Source organism: Paralichthys olivaceus, chromosome 20 (genome assembly GCF_024713975.1).
Source record: "Paralichthys olivaceus isolate ysfri-2021 chromosome 20, ASM2471397v2, whole genome shotgun sequence".
NCBI lineage: Eukaryota > Metazoa > Chordata > Actinopteri > Pleuronectiformes > Paralichthyidae > Paralichthys > Paralichthys olivaceus.
This window is the reverse complement of record NC_091112.1, coordinates 9,886,740-9,901,027: the sequence shown is the minus strand read 5'-3', so window position 1 is coordinate 9,901,027 and position 14,288 is coordinate 9,886,740. Positions and strand designations below refer to the sequence as shown.

General features: G+C 42.4%; 2 protein-coding genes across 3 annotated transcripts; both read left to right on the top strand.

Moving 5' to 3' along the window:
* The first annotated feature begins 470 nt into the window (after positions 1-470).
* On the top strand, positions 471-6,918 carry LOC109631829 (ubiquilin-4-like). Its single transcript, XM_020090844.2, has 11 exons — positions 471-791; positions 2,155-2,306; positions 2,497-2,645; positions 2,751-3,013; positions 3,155-3,313; positions 3,434-3,656; positions 3,775-3,914; positions 4,497-4,580; positions 4,967-5,082; positions 5,169-5,337; positions 5,427-6,918. Exons 1-11 carry the CDS (start codon positions 597-599, stop codon positions 5,577-5,579), a joined length of 1,803 nt encoding a protein of 600 aa, XP_019946403.1. The 5' UTR covers positions 471-596; the 3' UTR covers positions 5,580-6,918.
* Positions 6,919-7,846: 928 nt separating this feature from the next.
* LOC109631557 (ras-related protein Rab-25-like) lies at positions 7,847-11,391 on the top strand. 2 transcript variants are annotated; one of them, XR_011239494.1, is made up of 6 exons: positions 7,905-8,166; positions 8,704-8,899; positions 9,450-9,643; positions 9,776-9,856; positions 9,967-11,081; positions 11,128-11,391. XR_011239494.1 is itself a non-coding variant. In XM_069515767.1 (5 exons), the coding sequence occupies exons 1-5, from the start codon at positions 8,130-8,132 to the stop codon at positions 10,089-10,091; spliced, it is 633 nt and encodes a 210-aa protein (XP_069371868.1). In that variant the 5' UTR covers positions 7,847-8,129; the 3' UTR covers positions 10,092-11,391. The 2 variants fall into 2 exon arrangements, 1 of the variants encoding a protein (XP_069371868.1); XM_069515767.1 differs by having other exon boundaries at positions 7,847-8,166; positions 9,967-11,391.
* Positions 11,392-14,288: the final 2,897 nt, after the last annotated feature.

The following is a 14,288-nucleotide window of genomic DNA, read 5'->3' as shown; positions in this document are numbered from 1 at the left end:
CCCCACAAGCCTCTGGCCAGTTAAAGGTTTGATCTTTGAACCCTGAGCAAAGATCCTGACTGTTAGAAAGAGATCCAGGCTTTCTGGGACAAAGATCATGTGTTTAAGTGGAAAGAAAATATCATATAATATTGATCAACATAGAAACAAAGACAGTTTTTTTTGTGTGATTTTGATTAATTTATCAATAATTCATTCCATGCCAGAAAGGTGATTTTATATTTTTATTTATTTGGGAAACATTTATTGATTATTTTTCCTTGTTATATATTTGACAATGAATGATCAGAATTGTTGATATCATCAATATTGTGTTCATCTATTATTTTGATGTTGACTTATTGTTATACTTATTATATAGTTAAAGTTGAAAAAGAACAAAAACAGGACATGTTTCCTGTGTGTGTTTCCTCTGAAGTGGAGCCACCTACTGTTTTTATCATAGTAACAAAACCACATGATCAGCTGATGATCACATGAATAAAAACCTGGATCATGTAGTTTAGTAGTGATAAATATATTTTCGTTAGTGCTCTTGAGGAGGGCAGAGACACATGAACTCAAGAGATTCCTTCTGGAAGGAGGTTTGACCTCTTATGACCCGGAAGCTGACGCCAGACGCGAGCTGTTCCATTGGTGGAGTAAAGATGGCTGACCAAGGCGCCGCAGATCCTGGTAATAACAACAATAATAAAGCCGAAGCCTCGGAGGGAACTATTATCAAGGTCACAGTGAAAACCCCTAAGGACAAAGAAGAGATCGCCATCGCAGAGGATGCCTCCGTCACTCAGGTGTGTTGGTCAGACAGCTGCGTGCTCTAACGTCATGCCCCTGCCCACAACTTCAGCTAGGAAGCTAGCTAGCCGCGTTAGCATGTGTCGTCCCTCTCACCGGCTAACTGGGAGTGTGTGAAATAAAACAAGTCGTGTGTGGTGAGAGTTGTGCTGCTTGGGGTAACAGCTGTTCGGCGTTATGGGCGTTGTTGACATCCGTTCGAGGGATATAACCACGTTATGCGTGCTGGCTAACCGGCTAACCGGCTAACGGCTAGTAGCTAGCTACTTCGCGTTAGATGAGGCAACGTTAGCTAACTATATAGCCAAACAAGTGTCAGCTGACGGGCTTGGTCTGTGGCTGCGGAGCTTACGGCCTGGTAGAACCACAGAATGGGGTTTCGAGTGGCTGATGAATCGAGTCAGTTTTATTTCCCTCCTCAGCTCAGCAGATCTAAAAGACACCAAAGCTCCTCTTGTCTCTAGAACGTTCTCCCTGGTGCCACTGAGTCATTGAGCTTCCCTGGGAATACACTGCTGTCTCTGAGCTGCAGTTTGCCTGGAGACGTGTTACAGTGAAACCATCATGTAACCACTGAGCCAGGGAGGAATCATGCTCTCTGCAGCATGGTGTGTTCTGTAGTCACTTCTTTGAACTGCATCTCTGATATACATCTGCACACTGATAAAAGATAGCAACAAAATGGAAATAAAAAGTATCAGCAGCTTGAAAAAAATAAATTTTATAAGGGATTGGGGACGTTTTTGAAGAAAATGTACTTCTGATCAATCTTCTTGTGCTGGTGGTTGTCCCTTTGACAGGAGTTTATCATAATACAATGTGTTTGTGGCCAGAGTACAATCAGATGACCTGTGCACGTAATTTAGTAATGCATGACAGGGACCCTGTCTCATTTGTCTCAGTTAATAAAATTCAAATTCTGTCTATTGTATTCTAAGTTGTACAACTGGCCACACCAGCACTACGGGTGGTTTATCAGGGCTCGTTGTTAAAATGAGTAGAATTTTATATTTGCAGTAAAAAACGAAAGATGGAACCACACTGCTTGTTTTCTCCATGAAGAGGTCCTTGTCTTTGTGTATAATGGTTCACACAGTAGTCAAAGAGTAACTGATTTGGCAGATTTAGAGTGTTTGGACCACTGCTAATAGGATAAGTACAAAGGACTTTCTTTGAAATTGGATCTTTGAGGCTTGAAAGGTTGCAACAGAACAGAAACAGATTAGAGCAGCACTGCTGAAGTGTATTCCATCTCATTCTAAATAATACCCTTTTCATTTCAGGTTTCTCACCCCCCTTTACCTCTCCACTTCCTGACTAATTGCAATTTTGCTTTTATCATTTTTTGCTGTCGCGCAGTTCAAAGAAGAGATCTCGAGGCGGTTTAAAGCCAAACAGGACCAGTTGGTTCTGATCTTTGCAGGGAAGATCTTGAAGGACGGCGACAGCCTCAGCCAACACGGCATCAAGGATGGCCTGACAGTTCACCTAGTCATAAAGACAGCACAGAAGTGAGTCTGCATTAATTTGCAATGTAGGGGATGAGTATTGAGGCTTTAATCGTTCAATTATGAAAAATTTGCAACACTAGTCCCAAGAAGGTTTTGTTTGAAAATGTTGCATTTATGTTTAAAGGCAGTGTCCAGCTGACCTATCAGCTTGTGCATGTACTCAATTTCCCCTTACAAATGATTCCTGTAGGGCCGGAGAAGGTGCAAGTGCCGCGGCCTCTAGCTCAACCTCTACTCCAGCTGCCAGTTCATCCACCTCTAGTCCAGGCACCAACTCCTCCTCCACAGCAGGTCCTACTGGCTCTGCCCCACCATCCACACAGACACCCAACTTACTGAGTGAGTCCACTTGTATTTCAAGTATTTTGCATTCAAACTTTCTTTGTCAGTTCAGCACTGAGATAAACATGTTTTATCACCACTAACTAATTTCACCTCCTTCAGCTGGCTTTGGTGACCTGTCGAGTTTGGCTGGACTGGGCATGGGCTCAGCTAACTTCATGGAACTGCAGCAGCAGATGCAGAGGCAGCTCATGTCCAACCCAGAGATGCTTTCTCAGATCATGGAGAACCCGCTGGTGCAAAACATGATGTCCAACCCTGATCTGATGAGGCAGATGATTATGGCCAATCCTCAGATGCAACAGCTGATGGAACGCAATCCTGAGATCTCCCACATGCTCAACAACCCAGAGCTCATGAGACAGGTAAAGGAATGATTGCTGAGTCACACATGAAAGAGTACAGTAGTTTCCAAGTGCATTTAGTAATCTTTATTCCACATTTAACATGTTCTGTTTTAGAAACAACTTGAACTGATTTAACTTCTCTTATATCTCACCCTCCAGACCATGGAGCTGGCCAGGAACCCAGCCATGATGCAGGAAATGATGCGGAACCAGGATCGGGCTCTGAGCAACTTGGAGAGCATCCCAGGAGGGTACAATGCCTTACGGAGGATGTACACAGACATCCAGGAACCCATGTTCAGCGCTGCCAGGGAACAGGTAGCTAGGAGGAGTGTTTACTGATCAAATCTTTTGTTTTCACACATTATCTCATCTGTTGTTACGGTAAATGTTTTTACTACAGATTTTTTTAAACGTGTCTGATCTCTTTTCCTGTAGTTTGGTAGCAACCCGTTCTCAGCTCTAGGTGGCAGCTCTGAGTCTGGTGTCCAGCCATCACGGACAGAGAACCGGGAGCCTCTGCCCAATCCATGGAGCCCACCAAATTCTTCTAACCCCCCTGAGAGTGGAGGGGGGACCACAGGGAGCACTAGCACCACCGGGGGCACCGCCCCCAGTGTGTCCAATCCTCTTGGCATCAATCCAGGAAGTCTGGGCAACGGTAAGAAAGTGCAGCTTGTGATTCTTGTTATTGCATAGGTGTTATTTTGAGTTGCACGTGCAAGTTGTTCAATTACTGTATTTGCTTGTATACATGTAAGAATGTCTATGTGTTACAGGCATGTTCAACAGCCCTGGCATGCAGAGTCTACTGCAGCAGATCTCAGAAAACCCTCAGCTGATGCAGAACATGCTGTCTGCTCCCTACATGCGCAGTATGATGCAGTCACTGTCTCAAAACCCAGAGTTGGCTTCCCAGGTAAGGAGTGGAAAGAGGAATGCACATTCCCACATACACAACCACCACCGTAGAGACAGATATCATCATAATATAAACCTCTGAAAGTCTAGGTTTAAATCCTGCCCTAGAACTCTTTTGTTTTGACTGCACATCACATACGGTTTTGATTGATTCGACTGAAAAGGAACAGGAACATAAACCTTGTAATGAACGGTAAATAGTCGGATCTGGCTTGGCCTGTTGTGCATTAGGCCAATAAGTCCAGTTATGTAGTGCATACTCCCAGAGAACAGAGGGGATTGACTGTTAAGCTCACTTGCACTTGCAGCAAATTGTAAGAAATAATAAATAGAGATTTGCTCCTAGTAAACAATAATGGCCGCAGAGGAAATCAGAACAAGTTTACTGTAGAGTTCTGCTCAAACAGAGTGACATGAAACAGAGGAATTCCCCTGAACATTTTTATTTCTGTTATGCAATATTTGTTTCAGATCTTTCCGAAGGTGCTAAATTTCAACATCCCCTCTTGTGACTAAGCAGCATTGTCTGGTTTGGAGTGAAAATTACCTTCACTGTTTCTTTCTCTCTCACTTCACACAGGTTTTGATGAATAATCCCTTGTTTGCTGGAAACCCACAGCTGCAGGAACAGTTTAGAGCTCAGCTACCCGTCTTTTTGCAGCAGGTACCACACTCCTTTCAATCCAGTAACTCATTCCTAGATGTTGATCTTGAGTTTGTTTTAAAATGGTTTAAAGACAGTCCTGGTAACATACCAAAGGAGGGCAGTGAGCAGCTCAGAGGGGGAAGAAGTGTATTGTGTTGTGTCTTAGCCCCGCTAGTGTAAAAAAGATATGTATCTCTACATGCGGAACATTTTGTTTCAAGGATTATAGTTACCTGACACGTTTTCTGCTACCAGCTCAGATAGTGTTGATAAGTCTCTAGTAATTTTCTCATATGCCCCAAGTCAGAAGGTCACACATTGCTTTAATTTCATTAACTTAAAATGCTTTAGAAGAATTGTAAACTTGTCAATGTTTGTTGATTACTGCTCTCTGTTTGTTTCAGATGCAGAACCCAGAAGCCCTGTCGGTTATGACCAATCCCAGAGCCATGCAAGCTCTAATGCAGATCCAACAGGGCCTACAGACACTGCAGACAGAAGCACCTGGCCTGATGCCTAGGTATGTGCCCACAGACAAATATACACATTTATTTTGGTGATCTTTTTTTTTTTTTTTTACCTCTTTTGATAATTCTTTTGGTTTAGTTTGATGCCAGGTGGAATTCCTGGCATACCCACAGGAGGGCCCATGCCCACAGAGAACCCGGCCTCCTCACCCAGCAGTGCAGGAACAAACCCCGCCCAGCAGCAGCTGATGCAACAGATGCTTCAGATGTTTGCTGGAGGAGGTGGAGGAGGAGGAGGAAGTGCAACGGTACGCACATGGAGAGGAATTACATCTTTTAAAACTTTATGATGCTTTTCATCATTTTTTTAAAAGTTTCGTCAATCTTCTTTGTGTAGACCCAGACCCCAGAGGTGCGGTTCCAGTCCCAGCTGGACCAGCTTAACGCCATGGGCTTCATCAACCGCGAGGCCAACCTGCAGGCCCTCATCGCTACTGGAGGAGACATCAATGCCGCTATCGAGAGACTGCTGGGCTCACAGCCCTCGTAAAGACATACAGTGCACGCTGACACACAGACACGTGCGTACATTCATACATACATACCTAACTCATACACACACCCAGCATCTACAGAGAACCAAGAGAAATTTAAGTCTATTGTCCCAAACTTTACACAAATAAACTCGGGCAGGATCTGTCAGACCATCATACTTTATCTGTTCTCAGATCATTCCCTAGTCCCCATACTTTCTCTTTTTGGCGTCATTCACCCAGATCTCTGTCCCAGAGTGCTGCTGTCGAGTCGGACTGAACCACTCTCACCTTGTGGGGTGTTCTGGTGCAGAGAAAAGGAGCAAAAAACCTCTCCTAAGAAAGGATTTCTAATTCATTGTTTTCCTCACGTAAAAACTGGAGTGTAGTGTTGCAGACAGGCATTTACACAATACATATTAAACCCATGTGATGTGATTGGCTGTCGCTTCTGTTTCATACGTGGCCATCATGATACAGTTTGTTAGCATTTAACTTGCAAATCAAACATGAAGATCTTCTGGTATACAGACAGAACACAAACAGGATTCTTGTCCAGGCGTTCAGTCCCATTCCTTGCTCTTTCCCTGTTCTTGAGATTCTACATAAATGGCTGTTTTTGCCCAACAGTTTTCACTATTTATTGCAAGCGCTTCAGAAAATGACGCCCTCCGTACATCCCTAAACTTGTAATTTGTCATTCCGGATCAAAGTGCCCAGTCTTGGGTGCACAGTGTCTTTTCCTTCTGAGGCACCACTGCTGTGCCTTCTGTCCTCCCATGCCCTGTAAGAGCATTGTCAGCGATCTACACCCTCACTCGGCGGGTTCGTGAGAAACCACGCAATAAATTCCACACAGCATCATCCAGAACTGTCACCATAATCAAATATCACTGCAGCAGCTCTGAAGCAGAGGACACTGTTAGAATGAATATGAATGAAACAAACAAGCTTTCTTTCATTTTAATCTGATTCTTCATTTAATTTTATTTTTATTATTTCTCTTTTTTTTTTGAGGTGCATTTAGTACCTAGAGATAATTATGATTTGTCTCTCATTAAAATAAATGTGGAAATCAAGTAAGTAAAAGAATAAATAAAGAAACAATGGAAGGCTTTAAAAACAATTCTGATATGGTTGCACCATACGTTTCTAAAATCAAGTTCTAGGTTGTCTTTCTTTTTTCCTTTTGAAAAATCTCAGCATTGTAGTTGTGGTAACCTTGGCAACTGCTTCGATAGCTTTGCTTTGTCTGTTGACCTCAGCTGAAAAGAAGAAAAACATCTCCCAATCGAACATGTTGGAACTAACTTTTAACAGTACTGTACTAAAAAAAATAAAACATGGTCAAAAACAGTCAATGCCCAGTGTCAGTTGATTGTAGCCTTGTGATGGTGCAAGATTACTTCTGTAGCTTTTTTTTTGGTGTTTCTATAAAATCCTCAGGTTCTTTTTCTGCTACTGTTGGTTTAAATTTGAAGTTTCTTGAGTTGTAGTAAAATGTGTTGTTTAAGTAAAGTGGGTTTGGGGAACACATTTTTAGTCTGCAAAGTATGTTGGGCCAAGTTTGGAACAGTTATTGATAGATGCCAAATGTATTTATTATTAAATAGACATGACCCAAAATGTTTGAATCAGTTATAAGTTCATCAGAAAATTTCTTGAAAGTCTTCAACAGTTTTCCAAATACAAATGAGAAATGAATGATAATTTTAACTTTCTTTTAAAGTGACCAGTTCTTTTAATGTAATTCCTCTGGAAATGTGCTAGCGAAGTTAAATCGACTGCCTTTGAATACTGTTTCCTCCTCTGTTGGAGTTTATCATATTCTTGTGTTCCATGAAATAAAGCATTAGACTCGTGTATGAAACAAGGCTGCATTGTGGCTCATATTGTCAAGGTATGAATGTCACAAGAAAAACCATGGTGCGGGATTGTAAGATTTCCTCCAGCCGCTAAAACCTATAGTATAACAATGTGAGTCTAAACTCAAACTATGTTTATCTGTTTAAAAGTTAAAAATCAAGTACAATCACAGTGAGACATTAAAACATTAGTCCATCCCCATCAGACAGGTGGCAAAATGGCGACAAAGACATCATCCTGTCAGGTCAGGCTTATTGTCCCACTATTGAAAAGACTCGCCTTGAGACAAAGGAGAGCATGGGAGAGGGTGGAGTCTGTACCTGAGAGCGGTTCTACCTGTTCCACCTGCTCCTCCCCCCACCCCACCTCCACCAGCTGCCTGCCCTCCCTGTGGTGTCAGCTGATGAGGGATCGGCAGGCCGGCAGGACTCCAGCCTAACTGCCTGTGTGCCCTCAATCAGGAGCTGCACCTATCCACAGAGAAAGGAGGAAACAGGTGGACAGAGCCTGTTTGCTTTCCTCCATTTTCACCTTTACTCTCTCTCTCTCCACACCGTAGGGAGAGAAAGAGGAGTGTGGTTGTGTTTTCTTTCAGTTCCTCTTTTTTTTTTCTTTCTTTTTTTTAAACCTTTTGCTCTTCTCTGCTTTTGGAGCTGATATATACTGAGTGACACCAGAGCCTGTCGCCCACAGCGTGCAGCATGGGGTCTGATGATTCGTACAATTTTGTCTTTAAAGGTGAGTCATGTTTAGTTAAGCTGTGATTGTGTTGGAAGAGACAAAGGTGTGTGTGTGTGTGTGTGTGTGTGTCTGGTTTGTGTGTCTCGTTTGTGTGTCTCGTTTGTGTTCCTGTTCCTGTAAATCTGTAAAAGCTGTCAGGTGCACTCAAGTTGGAGCAGGAATTTCACAGGCAGGAAGTAGGGAAACAAGGAAGTAGATGCTTCCTATCCATTTGACTGTAAACCTCTTTAACCTTTGACCTATTATAGAAAGAATCTTGCATTCCCTCACACCTCACTAACAATGTTTTAAATGTGACTTCATTCCATTCATTCCAGAGAAGTGTCAGCCACTGGGCAGATATGCCACGTTTATGTGGTGTCATGGTGTCTTGTGAGGGTGACAGAAAGTCTACATGTGTCAAATCAGACGAAGCATCTCTGACTCATTACAGAAACCTATAGATTTTACCACTGAACATTTATATTCTTAATGTGTCATAAAAGTATTTCCTACTGACTCATTTCTTTTTTCCCTGTCTCTGCCTGTTTCCAGTGGTTTTGATAGGGGAGTCTGGTGTAGGTAAAAGCAACCTTCTGTCCCGCTTCACCAAAAATGAGTTCAATCACGACAGTCGCACAACCATCGGTGTTGAGTTCAGCACGCGGACAGTTCAGCTGGAGAACTTCACCATCAAGGCTCAAATCTGGGACACGGCGGGGCTGGAGCGTTACAGGGCCATCACCTCAGCGTGGGTACACACACACACACACACACACACACACACACACACACACACACACACACACACACACATAGTATATGCATAATGAATAGGTTTGTGTAACTCAGAGTTTAGCAATTCATGTAATTAACTGTCACTCCTCCTGCACTCACATCAGATATTTTACTACAATAACACCTTCCTTAAAAGTTCAGTGTGTAGAATTTACTGACATCTAGGGGTCAAGTTGCAACTTGCAGCTGAACACCCCTCACCTCACCCTCTCCTTCCTATCGAAGCCTTCAGTTGTCAAAAAACCCAAAAGGTGTTTAGTTGGTCCAGTCTGGGCTACTGTAAAAAATCATGGTGGCCTCCATAGAGGGGACCCGCTCCCAATGTTAATGTAAAGTATTTAATTATAAAGGGCCCATTCTAGGGTATAGAAAACACAAATGTGTACAATTTAGATGAAACAAAAACATCATTAGGATTATTTTGGGTTTCAAATTTATTTTATTCCCAAAATCTTACACACTGGACCTTTAACATCCAACCCTCTCTCACCTGGTGGACTCAGGTATTACAGGGGAGCAGTCGGGGCTCTGTTGGTCTATGACATTAGCAAGCACCTGACCTATGAGAGCGCCGAGCGGTGGCTGAAGGAGCTGTACGACCACGCAGACCCTCACATGGTGGTCATGCTGGTGGGGAACAAGAGAGACCTGGAGACCCTCAGGACCGTGCCCACAGAGGAGGCCAGGGACTTTGCAGGTCAGTTCACTGGTGTCGTCATTCCCCACAGATTCTTGAGCCAAATCAACTGACAATGAAAAGTATGTTGAATTTTCAGTAGTGTTAAGTTTGCTTCCTGAAAATAGCCTCTTTTCATTGCTCCTAATCCAGAGAAGAAAGGTTTAATGTTTATGGAAACATCAGCGATGGACTCCACCAACGTCGAGGCTGCTTTCAATGAAGTCCTCACCGGTAAGGGTTCACTAACTCTTGTCAAAACACACATCCTCTTTTTTCTTGGAATTTCCCTCTGACGTGTGTGTGTGTGTATGTGTATGTGTGTGTTTCTCCACCGCCTCCAGTGATCCATAGGAAGGTGGCCAGCAGAGAGGTGACCCGCGGCTCCATTAGTGCTGTAACTCTATCCAGCCCCATCGGGCCGACCAGCGAGGCACAAGAGGAGCGCAAAGGCTGCTGCAAGAGCTAACAGACCGGCGGCCCCCATGAAAATAAAGTTTCTGCTCAGGCCATGTTGAAACAACATCACGCTTGACCGTCCACGTTCAAGCACGACATCATTCACACAAAATTTGAAGAGCGAGGTACCTGTTTGATATTAACCTCCTTCACTATAAAAGCTGTACAGTAGATAAATCAACACCCAAACTGTTTTTTACACTACATTTCCTGTGGTGAGCAATTGGTGCTTCTACTTTAGATCAATCTGTTTTCCATTAGCTCATCTTCATATTATTAAGATGTGTTGCTTTTATACAGGAATGCACTGGGATTCATTTTGAATCAATTATTTATGTCACTGTCTGGATGTAATTAATACACAGAAATGAATGTATTTGTGGCATTAGACAGATAATCTAAATGAGGGACTAGGAGAGAGGGATGATGTTAAAGAAAGAGTATATTCTACTGAGTCAGACAGTGTGCCGCTGTGCTACTGAACCTGTGAGTTAAAAGAGTTTATTTATATTGAGCTTTTCTAGTCTTGATGATCACTCAAAGTGTTTTATGCGACAGTTTTGCCATTCACCCATTCACACACAATCGCCAGTACATCTATGTGCAGCATTTTCTCTATCACACATCAGTCACACACTGCAGGTTCAGCCGTCAGGAGCAATATGGGGTTCGGTATCTTACCCAGGACACTTTGGCAATCAGAATGGGGGAGACTAGGATCGAACCACTGACCTTCTGGCTCCACCTCCTGAGCCTCAGCCACAGTTCTGCTGCACAACAATCTTTTGTTTTGTGTTGAGAAATACTGTTTGGCCTCTGAGAATTATTCAAATGAAACAGTCTGACAACAGGAAATTAATTTTTGATCAAATTATTTAGATGTCAAGCATGCACCCAGTGTATTAGCTGCTTGTAGACCCTGCTTCATATTTAAGTCCAAGTTTTAAACAGAGAGTGATGCCTTCACATTCATTTTCTAACGGGAGAGGAACTTTTCTAAGTGCTCACATTAAATCTGATGTTAGGATGTGTTTGTACAAATGTAGCCCTGTGCAACATTTAAAGTAAAAAAGTGGATCATAAAAATCTGAAGCCTTGTTAATTGATCATTTTGGCACTTTTTTTATGTTCTGGATTTTTTTTAAACAAGGGAGAAGAGGTCATTTTAACAAGAGTTATAAATAACATAATATATTTTGTAAAGAAACATTGGAAGCTAATAATAACTAAGTGTTTTCAATAGTGATTTCTTAATCTTTAATTTAAAGGGTGTCAATAAAAAGGTTTAAAAAGTTGCTTTAATATCTCAAGTTGAGGTCGTTGTGTCTCCTTTCCACCTGTAGGTGGCAGCGCTGATGTGGAAAGCTGAATATGTGTAGTGCATTTGTTCTCTCTTTCATTTCCTTACCACCACTACATTGCATACTACCATCTAATCCCTTATCATTACATTAACGATCGTGGTATTATGTAGCTCCTGTGGTGCTGTCACCATGGCAGCCACCTCTGATTTCTCTCCACTTCACAAGCTATTCAGCGAATGCGTGAAGTAGGAAAATTAATTTACACGTTTCCCACAAATAGTAGCTTCCTCTGCAGGTTTAATGTCAGTGTGTGAAGATTTATTCAGACTAATAATTTAAGAGCAGTGGTGGTTAATGACAGATAAAGCTGTGTGTTTGACTCACAGATGTTCATAAAGAGAAATTAAAGTTGCATGTGTGTGTGAATACATTTCACTTCTGTAGATAATTTTGCTCTGGTGAAATGACCCCAAATGCTTTTATTAAGTTTCCCTCAGTAAAATATGATAGGGAAGGCTCTGCACCGGGCAGTGAATGTTTCATTATTTCCTGTGAATAAGGATATTTTTATGGCCCGAGTGAAAGCATCTGGTGTAATAATCCACACAGACTACACAGGTTGAAAGGATGGACATGAGGTGTATAAATGTCCATCTGTCCCATAGAGCCTCCAGGTAAGGGTTTGCAAAAATCATGAATTAACGAAATTACAAGCTCTTTTATTCTGCGTGTCGGAGCGAGAGGCCTGAGCGATGAAGCAGGATATCACAGGGCACACCTGGATCTGTGTGTGTTTCTGGCCTCACCTTAAAGACAAAGTTTAGAGCAGTTGGAAAGAACTGGATTTTAGCACATACATGTGATGGCTATTACTCACATGCTACTAGACATATGTAGCCTGTAAAAAGTGTGTGTCCGAAACCAAGACTCATACACTGCATGTTAATACTGGTTTTATTGTAGTGGTAGATTGGTGTATGTCCGTGGCCTGTTTTGAAAGAGTTCCTTTTGAACCCTCAGGATTGGAATATATTTTGTATGTATTATTTTCCATGAATTCATTGAGTGAGTAAAAAATAGATGTTGAAATGAATGTAGTGACAGATGGATAGATGTTAAACTGACTTTGTCTCAGACATGGAGCTGTTAAATATGATTCCTCCTCCAGCACTTTGCCACAATGGGGAATCCTGCTCTTCAGGAATGTAGAGTTGCTGCATCACATCTGTCTTGGTTTAATTATAACTTTTGTACTCAAGACCTTTGGCCCCATAGAGCATCTTTAAAACCCATACTTATGGCCTGCATGATTCCTTTTGTCTTCCTCCTCCCTTTTTTAATTTCTCAGACTTCCTGATTATTTTTTCCTGACGTGCTGTCTGGCTCCTGCTGTTTATCGCAACTTCCTGTGTTTGTTAGTTAATATGTGTTGGGACCACAAATCCACGCCACCCTCTGAAGTGATGCAGAAGATGCAATTACCTACAAAATCTTAAAATGCACTCTCTTGTCTTGGGCTTGGTGATAAAACAACATGAATAATATTCATCAATAGCAATATAACAAATGGCATACACTGTGAGGAGATATAACATATAACTGATCTTCCTCAGATAGAAGTATTTTGTTTTGCTGTAAGTGTTTGTCATCCTCTGCTCATAAAGAAGAATTAAAAACCACAATCTTTACCCAGGAGTAAAAATCAGTGCACATTTATCGTCGCAATTATCAATGTCAACAGATATGTACAGCAGCGGAGGTCTGAGGTGGGACATCTAATGATCTGAGGGTCGGTTGCCTGATAGCTCACCTGGCTAAGCGGATGTACGTACTCCTGCAGCAGCCGCAAAAATGTTTCTGTCCACTTTCTCCCCTTCACACCTAAATCCGGTCCAACCAATAAGTAAGGTCATAGTGCCCATTCAACCCCTGAATTCAGACTCACTGAACCAACTCACTGGTGTTCAGACCAGCATTGGCCTTCAGTCTGTGTGTGTGTGTGTGTGAACCAAAAAGTCAATTTACCAAATGGAGTCCACTGGCGTAGTTCTTATTGTATGGCTGCAATATGTGGCTGTAAAATCCCTGACCAGATTCATGACCTGTTACAGCACCTTATCAGTTGATGCCACGTTTGCCTGCATCTGTGCACGCAAACTCCAAACCAAAACACAGGAGTATGTGAGGGTCTACATTCCTCCATCATTCTGCATCTGTCAGCACGTGTCAGCCGAGAAACACAGATTTTTCACATCGGCTGACATCATCGCATAAATAGAATCAAAGTCAATCCCCGCTGATTACCATGGTGATGTTGTTATGGCGACCATTCAAAGGAAGAGGTGATCCGATTGGGTGGCTGTGTACTCAGACTCTATATTACCAAAAATGTTCGAGCTGAAAACGAGCTGAGAGGTGAATTATTGCCTGGGAGTCGTCTGTAGAGCAAATGCGTGTTTGTTTATCACCGCTCACCCTATTATGGGATTAAAACATGCTTGAAACTTCCCATAACTGTGACTTTGTGCATTTGTCTGCCCTCTCGTAGTTAACTACATCATATAATTTTGGTAATTAACTCCTTTAAAAGGCCTTAATTTCTTAATGTAGCCTGTTGTGCGTTGACGTCTGTTGTCAAGGCCCCAGCTGGGGTCACACAAGATTCCATGAAACTAAACAGGTTGCCAGCGATAAACACAGCAGAGAGCTTTCGTTGCCCATCCACTCAACATAATATTACACGCTTTGGTTGCCATGACAGCCAGTGTTTGTCTGCGAGTGTGTGATGCTAAACAGCTGCAGGTGTAAAGCGATGCATTGAACTATATTACTCGAGTGCTGCTTAGAGCTGAAACCTGAGGGCAGAAACGATTTAAAAGGGGCTCGTCATTATCTCCAGGGTG

Coding starts and splice junctions, on each gene's coding strand:
- LOC109631557 (XM_069515767.1), top strand. CDS start 8,130: ATGGGGTCTGATGATTCGTACAATTTTGTCTTTAAAG. Junction 8,900..9,449: donor TACAGGGCCATCACCTCAGC/GTGGGTACACAC, acceptor TGGTGGACTCAG/GTATTACAGGGGAGCAGTCG. Junction 9,857..9,966: donor TTTCAATGAAGTCCTCACCG/GTAAGGGTTCAC, acceptor CACCGCCTCCAG/TGATCCATAGGAAGGTGGCC.
- LOC109631829 (XM_020090844.2), top strand. CDS start 597: ATGACCCGGAAGCTGACGCCAGACGCGAGCTGTTCCATTGGTGGAGTA. Junction 3,314..3,433: donor TCAGCGCTGCCAGGGAACAG/GTAGCTAGGAGG, acceptor CTTTTCCTGTAG/TTTGGTAGCAACCCGTTCTC. Junction 5,338..5,426: donor GAGGAGGAGGAAGTGCAACG/GTACGCACATGG, acceptor TTCTTTGTGTAG/ACCCAGACCCCAGAGGTGCG.